This window comes from Anopheles stephensi, chromosome 3 (genome assembly GCF_013141755.1).
Source record: "Anopheles stephensi strain Indian chromosome 3, UCI_ANSTEP_V1.0, whole genome shotgun sequence".
In the NCBI taxonomy this organism is placed as follows: domain Eukaryota; kingdom Metazoa; phylum Arthropoda; class Insecta; order Diptera; family Culicidae; genus Anopheles; species Anopheles stephensi.
In genome coordinates this window covers 60,310,312-60,318,848 of record NC_050203.1, presented here as the reverse complement: position 1 = coordinate 60,318,848, position 8,537 = coordinate 60,310,312, and the positions used below count along the sequence as shown (strand labels likewise).

General features: G+C 44.1%; 1 protein-coding gene across 1 annotated transcript; it reads left to right on the top strand.

Annotated features, from left to right (window-relative positions):
• The first annotated feature begins 5,542 nt into the window (after positions 1-5,542).
• LOC118513519 (zinc finger protein 512B-like) lies at positions 5,543-6,941 on the top strand. The gene is made up of 2 exons (XM_036059380.1): positions 5,543-5,622; positions 5,810-6,941. The coding sequence occupies exons 1-2, from the start codon at positions 5,617-5,619 to the stop codon at positions 6,377-6,379; spliced, it is 576 nt and encodes a 191-aa protein (XP_035915273.1). The 5' UTR covers positions 5,543-5,616; the 3' UTR covers positions 6,380-6,941.
• The last annotated feature ends 1,596 nt before the right edge of the window (positions 6,942-8,537 follow it).

The following is an 8,537-nucleotide window of genomic DNA, read 5'->3' as shown; positions in this document are numbered from 1 at the left end:
GCCATCAAAAATTTCAAATATCTTGTGCCAAAATACAGCATGGATTACAACACTGATATTGGGACAAACCAAAATTCATGCCACAACCGATCTATCAAGATATATTCGATATTTTCAAGAAAGGTATACAATTACAGTTTTGATTGCATTACCAAGAAAATGAGCTGATCTTAAACAGTTATTACCAAAAAAAATCCCTATTTTTATCATCGAACCTAACATTATTTTAAAAGCAAAATTATTAGGCGTTCTTTATCTTTGGGATCTCCTCTATTTCTCTCCTTTTCTTTGTTTTACCACAGTGCATGACCGCCCATACATTCCGAACGGACGTGATGAAATGAAAAATGTGCACCGAACACTATCAACCCGAATCGATCTGAATGAGCAAACAAAAGGCGAAACCTTGCACCCATTAAGAGCACCCATGACCCGCAATATTAAACCGTTCCACAAGACCCACGAAAAGCCATCATCAAAATTAATAAACCATTCACTAAACCGCAGCGCCGGCGAAACCAAATCCCCACCACTACGGGAGGGATCTTTCTCAATGATTATTAGACTCCAATTAAGCGATGCTTTCGCTGTCGGGCAGCGCCACAGGGCAGCGGATGTGGCCCATCAACGCACCTTTACGACAAAAATCCTCGTCTCCCGAAAAGACCTTCCCGATTACCGTACCGTAACAAGCGCACAAAGCAGGATCGCTTTTTGTGTGACCGTGTGTGGGGCTTGCCAATCAACGCCGAACGGTTCCAATCACAGCCCTAAATAAGCATCTGCTGCAGCGATGCAACCGAGTGATGCTTGTGAATGTTGACCATTCATTCCCCCAAAAAAAAAACGTTGCGAGATAAACCTGCATATAGAATGGCATTTATGGTTTGAACCTGAAGGCACTGTATGGAAAAAAGCAAGCGAGCGAGATGTTGGAATAGAAAGAAAAATACAATCATAAAACCTCGCTTTTCATCGTTTGTCGTACAAAATCGATCTCCCGTGGAATGGTTTGGTCTGCCTGTACGCAGTCGGTGTGCGCCCGATGGCTTGGAAGCTGAACTGGTGAAGCATAAAAATTACCCAAGTTATCATAAAACCTCGCTTAGCCGATGGTGCAATAGAATCTGGTGCTCAGAAATTAACCCGAACACGATCTCGCAGCAGAGAGGTCGATGGGTAGCTACCTACTGGGTGGTAGGTAAGAGTGCGTACCAGTGTACCATCGTGCAGCCTTCATACTCGGAAAGATGAATTCCATCGGAAAGGTTCAGTGGGGAGTGAGACAACTCGTATGCGACTTTGCATATGACGGGCACAAAAATCTGCTAGCATTATTGCGCAAAGCAAACAGCAATTTACCAAGAATTCAATCCGCTGCAGTTGATCGCAACTAAGCTAAGCAGTATATGTGTCTTAAGCTACAAAGAGGGTTTGTGGTAACCTCTTTTTTCGTTTTATGCAACAGGTGAGAAAGTTATAATAAAATTTTAATTTATCCAGACCAACCCAGCTCGATCCCGATGCGATACGGCGGCGTTCCCAGAACTGGTCCAAGGGGGTTTATAAACCAGCCAGTTAGTACAGGGATTCGATTGGTGGAATTATGTAAATGGGAGAAAAAAACAGCCGGCAAACCGGTGAAGAGTACGATCCAGTTCCAATTAATTTGGCCAGTTTGGAACGATGCAAGCGAAAACCGAAAGTGAATCTGGTTTGATGTTGTGCTGGTTGCGATGGGCAGTGTTGATACTAATAATGGCATGATTAACACGAGCTTGCGAGGCTCTAAATAAATAAATCAAATGACCCTGCTAAGATGCTTATTCTGCAAGGTGGAGAAATTATTTCAAAATAATTAAAGAGAAAAAAAATATTAAGATACTTAAGACATTTTAAATAAAGTCGTAATTGGATTTCCTTGAATTAACTGATAAGCTGGCAATGTTCCATTCAAGCTGAAATGGAAAGTTTTTAGGTAGAACAGGACTCTGTTTTCCCTGTTCAACTTCAAATGGAATCTTTTCAGGCAACTCTAAAAATAAAATAAATAAATATTGGAGCATTTTCATAAACGATAAATATATTTTTTTAATTTAACAAACAAGCTAGGAGTATATTTCAACTAAATGGAAAAGAGAAAAAGTAGTAGAATACAGATCTGCTCGAAATGTTAGACCACATCCTGAAGCAAATCCAGAAATTATTTGATGATCAAACTCTGTACAATTCTTACAATAAGTACAACACATAAAACAAGTTTAATCCAATATAATTAAACCCAACAGTAAATGTATCTTTTGTCTGAAGGATTGAGATCTTAAGAAGTTCATTCTTTCTGAAAATCCAAATGCCCTATTCATAAGTTTTATGATCAAGCTGTCTACTTTCTAAAAAATAATAAAGCTTATATTAAACATCTAATTTGGTCGAATTATTTTATAAAAGTTGGTGATTTGCATAACTATTGCTCACAAAATGTTGATATTGCGGAGGAAATCCGCAAGGACACAAACGTGCAAGGATGCAGGGCCCCATTGCCCAACAGCATCCGACGCGGGTAATTGACTTTACCAACGCACACACTCACGCACGCTTACAGCTATCTCGAATGTCATCTCGCCATCATCACAAAACGCGCAGAGCCCGTTCGTTCGACTTCGTTTAACGGCAAGGTCGCCCGACCCGAGGAAAACTGTTTGCATTCAAACCAACCACTCTCAAATGTCTTCATCGCCCTTCGTCGGGCTACCGTGTGGATCTCATGAGATTTTCAACTGTAGCCACCGCCTGCTATACCTTCTTTGGAAGATTGCTCCACCGAACCGTGAACCGTCAGTGCGCAGAGACACGCGCCCAGGCAGCGTGTGACAATAAACGGTATCAATCGGCCAGCACGTTTCCCAGCACGTTGCGCATGGCCATCCGCTTAAGTAGTGCATTTAATAAACGCGGCAGCGCCAGATTGTGGGTTATTGTTTCGCGACCAACGGGAGCGGAGACACTCGACAAAAAATAAAACCAACAATCGGCCCGCTGTGACACAAGCCATCATTAAAGTAAATGTGCTAAACGAGCCGCACGACACTGTTCTGTCGCTTGAGGACGCACACGGTGCGAGCGTTTGTAATTAAATTTGGACGTTAATTTAGATGTTAAATCGTAATTTACACGCACCGTCAAGGGTGTGAGTGGATGTTCGCATGCTTGTAACGTCCAGCGAACAGCTTGCATTCGGTTGGGATCTACAGCTAGTTTCAAGTGATACTATACTTTTAAACAAAAATGTTTCTTGCTATGCTTTCCTGCTGTCCAACCATCGATCAGAACCCGTTTTTGATGGACATCAAAAATTGGGCTCCAGTTTGTCCCAATTAGCTGCAGTTAAAATTTTGTTTCAAACGACACTTTATGTAACGTCCTCCTGATATCTTGCGGCTTCAAGCTGTCTAAATCTGTAGCACAGACTCCCAGCAGGCTCGGTTGCAGATCAACTTATCAATCATGTGAAACCGCCCAAAATTAACCGTATTAGGTGGGGGTGAACCGGTTTTGCATCTGAAGCAGTGGTTGAATGAAATATTGAATGATTTAGTGTCATAAGATTTTGTTTCCATATTTTGGCGCACCGATCAAAGCTAACAATTGAAAGTGTCTCAACTTGGAGCGATTAAAAAAACACACTGAGGGATATTTTAATTATGTAGAACTTATTTAATTGCTTATTTTACAACAACGCTGCTTAATGTGCAACGAAAGGAATATATTGGTCTATAGTTTCTAATTACACCAAATAACTATTTCCTAGGGGCGGCCTGGCGGTAGGAGCGAAAACAGTGCCGATCTTCACACGGCAGGACCACGGGTTCAAATCCCGGTAGTGAGGACTGACCATCTTACTACGTGGCTGGCATGACCTAAGAGGTCGTTAGGCCAAAAAGAGATAGAGATAGACTATTTCCTGGGCAATCAAAATTCTTCACAATTAATTTTGAAACTGTTTCAATCAAAGTTCTGCACTCACTCACTATCATTGTGACAATTATCAAACTACCTCTAGAAAAAAAGTGTTTGAAGTCACGGAAGCCATCTTTTTCTAAACGCAAATTATCAAAACTAAAACAAACAATTTTTAATAATAATTTATATTAAGTTCAGTCTAAATTTAATTCAGAGAGAGCATCTGTTTTCTTTCGCAAAACTCAAACACTCACTTAAGCAATCGAACATTAACTAAATCTCTTCAAAACTCCTGCTTAAATCAGTTCACTTCTACTATGCAAGCAATATTCCAACTCAAAATTCTATTCAAAAGAACAAATCCAGGATTTCTCTCTAGGTCCAACTCGTTCAAACGGAAAACAAATCCTTACGATATTGCTCCACACAAAACCAAAACTGCGCCACATAACAAATCCAATCGATTAAAACACAATTGCCCGCCAGTGTCGTGTTGCAATGCAAACAAACTAAACTTCATTACCAATTCATTCCGTACGAGGATACAAGATAAAACCGTTTATGCAAAAAAAGCACTAACCAAACAACCAGCGTACCATCGATGTACGCCATCGACGCTGTGGCCACGCACTGTTACCCATACGGAAAACTCAGATCAACTGATTCCGCTCCAAGTGCCGCTGCGCTGTCGATGCACGTCTCGCATCCCCAGCACCCGGCGCCCAGAACCAGTTGCATGAAAACGAAACTGAACAACCGAACACGGCCTCTTCCAAACGGGCACAGCCACTAAACAGCTGCGAGTGGCCTAATTTCGTGGCGGGACTTATTTTCGCATTCAAAACCAGGTGTGATTGGCGCTAACGGCCGTGCACCAAATGCCGCCACCCCGTAGAAACATCTTCACCCTTCCCATGAAACCGGATTGCTGGATTGAGCTGGAAAGTGAAAACGTACGACACAGGTGGGTAAGATCGGTCGGGTCACCGAAATGAGGCCCTCGATCAGCTGTTTCCAAACGATGTGCGCCCAAGACCCATCGCGGGAGATGACGTGTTGCAGGTAAGTGTGATTCAATGAGGATATGGTTTTCAACCGGGTCGTCCTCCAGAGTCCACACGGGGTGTGTGAGTGTGTGTCCCCTTCCACTTAGGCCCGAGTGAGGATCGGAGTGGCGCCTGGAAATGTCCACGGTGAAGTTGTTTGGCTGTTAGGTTTCGAATGCGCGCCAAAAACTTGGCCCCGGGACCCACGATCTGTTTACAAACACACACGCATACACACAAACGACACCGCAACAAACGCGTTCGCGGAGAGCCTGCCAACATACCGTAAGTGGGAGATGAATGCGTTCTAGCGAATGCCCACCGAATGCGGCACCATTACGGTGGGGCGAAGTGCAAGTGATCTCTTGGTGGAACAATTTGACGACACGCTGCCACATTTTTGCCCTCTCCTTTACGCGCGCAGGACCGAAGCGAGATAGGAGAGCCCCGACGGTGAGCATTGTTTTTTGGTGGCATCGAGGTGTGGGATCTGGCGTGCCGGTCTGCCAGTAGTATAAATATGGCCAGTTAGTTTTGGGAAATCATCATTCGGTCTTCGGTCACCAGTTCACCAGAGTCTACCAGTTTTACGTGACAAAAGCAGCTGAAAATGAAGGTGTGTGGGTGTGTGTGTTTGACGAGGACATTACGAGTCTTGGCGATGTATCGTCACCGTTGATCCTTCAAGTGAACTTCTTCCAGTGCCATGTGACCGTGGGGAACGGGTTCGAGGCGGGTTTTTGTGCACCTGAGTGATGTAAACTAATCCATTTCTTTGTGTGCCCATTCCATTCCATCTGTAGGGATTCGTAGTGTTTGCGATGGCAATTGCCCTGGTGGCCAGTGCTGCCGTCGAGAAGAAGGAAGCCGAGGCAGCCGCTGCCCCTGCCGAGGGTGAGAAGAAGCAGGAGAAGCGTGGCCTGTGGGATCTTGGCTACGGTTACGAATCGCACGGCTGGGACTCGCCCAAGCACGGTTGGGAAGATTCCCACGTAACCACCATCACCAAGAAGGTGCACGTGCCGTACCCGGTCGAGGTTGAGAAGCATGTCCCGTACCCGGTGAAGGTGCCGTACCCGGTCACCGTCGAGAAGCACGTCCCGGTTGTGGTCGAGAAGAAGGTCCCGGTGTACGTCGAGAAGCATGTCCCGGTCCACGTTGACCGTCCGGTCCCGTACCCAGTGAAGGTCCCCGTCAAGGTTGTGCAGAAGGAGTACGTCGAAGTGCCAAAGCCCTACCCAGTGCACGTGGAGAAGCACGTTCCGGTTGTGGTGAAGAAGCCAGTGTACGTCGAGAAGCATGTCCCGGTCGTCGTCAAGTCGCACGGTTGGGAACCTCATTCCCACTCGTACTCTGAGTTCCACTCGTGGTAAACAGGGAACCAGCAGAACCATCGCTATCCACCGGGTGAGATGCTTTTGTCGGGCGCACGGGTTGATCCTGGCCGCCGACAGAAACATGCACCAACACATCATACACACATGACACAGCAACACTCACACACCAGTACCGTTTGATTGTGATCCTCGGTTTGGCAACAACGTTCCTCGCTGTGATGACTCTCCTGTACTCTGCATCCACATCTCCATCTGACCCATCTGCTCTAACCGAGCTCTTTCCATCGCTGTGATCTAACGAAAGCGATCAGGAGTTTTTTTTCTACTACACAATCCTCAAAATCCAGCATGATACTTGATCTCCACTGCTCTACATCTTCCACTGTATCTTCACCGGCACAACCAAAGCAATCAGAGTAGACTTTCTGCCTGCCAGAGAAGTCAAACGGAACCGCGTAATCCCCCATTTTCAGCGTGTTGTCAACTGTACATAAATTATTTTACCCTGTCTTACGCACTGGCTGTAAGCAGACATGTAAAAAAACGCAGCAACAGATGAGACATGAAAAAAATGTAATAAAAAACTTAAAAATATTAATCTGATTATTTTCATCTTTGTGTTAAGTATGAAAGAACGTCGTATTAGGAATTGGGTAAATTAATCTCCGCTTTACAATCCAAACCGTTTATTCTACCAAATTACACCTCCTGCCAGCCGTGGGACCATTGCTTCTAGATACATCTCACTGCGCTGTATTATGCTAATTATACTGCTCTGTTCAAATAGATGACCTACTTTACCTACTGCCCAACATTAGATGACCCTTGACCATTAGCGAACCGTTTTCGAATCGAGCCCAAAGGGTGCAAAACGATGTCAAATCGACAGCACAATGCAAAAAGAACCTTCGCCCACAGCTAACCCATCATCTGGACCATCTGATGGATGTCTTCCGACGACCATCGGGGATTTTGATTTTCGTACACCACGAGCTTGCACAATGGAGCTGGAAAACCGATGACAACGTCGATGATGATGATGATGATGATGGGCCAGCGTGCTGAGGTCAAGGTACGCGACGGATGATGGATTTTGAAAGTGTAGCTGCGACGATGAAGATCTTTGCATCAATTATGGCCGTGCTGCCGTTTGCTGTGCGTCGTTCGTAAAAGTGCGACACGGTGCGGTTGGTATTTATGCTGCGTCGAAGGGCTCTCGACGAGATCGGTTACCGCGATCAGTAGGAGCGTCTCGATGGGTGATCTTGTACGATGCAGAAGGTAACGTTCAGGCGCATTCAGTAGTATGGAGTGTTGGTATGGAAGTTTCGCTAGTAGATGACTAATTAAATTCCCCTAATTAAGCGTCAACATCAACATCCACGATTATCTTATTTTTAGGAGCCCTCTTCTGGATCTGGAAGTCCCCAGATGATTCTAACGCCAAAAGAGGAACATCACTTCACTAAACAAATGTTGTAACCCATGATTTCCACACAATGGTGATAATATTGAGAACAAAATGTTTGTAAGAATATATATTCCCTCTTATTTTGTATATTTGTGGTATGCAAAAAAAATCCTATTTTGTTGATCTTCTTAACGACTGCTTAAATAGCAATAAAACTTCGAGAGGTCTTAGGCTGTCAATTTTAGATTGTTTGACTTAAATTAAACTTCACCTATCTTGAACCGAATGTCAGCACCTGCAATAAATGACATACTGTTCCCTTTGGAGAAATCGGCTCTGTCTAAAACAAATGAAGAAGATGATGATGATCATCTGATCAGATGATGAGTTAATATTAATTTAATTCATTTCATGCTTAAGATAAGAAGAAATGTTTCAATCTATTCAATAATGAACAAAAATGATAGGCTCTCCACCGTTTTCAGATCCTTTGGTCCTGCTTGTTTGGAAGGATTATCGATAAGTCACAACTAAGACGAATATTTATGTACCATGACTATTGGCTACAACGACCATGTCACAAGAAAGATGCCGAAGGAACCAGACCTTAAACACATTTATGGCTGTTCTGAGTTATACTGGAAGCGTTAAGGTATGGCCAAAATTAAGTTGGAGATGGCTTTGGTGTATCTGCCGGAATATTGAACTTGCTGATGGCAACACTCGACACGGTAGGACTTGCACGATAGGGCAAGGCTGTAACCAATTATTTCTGAGTTAATA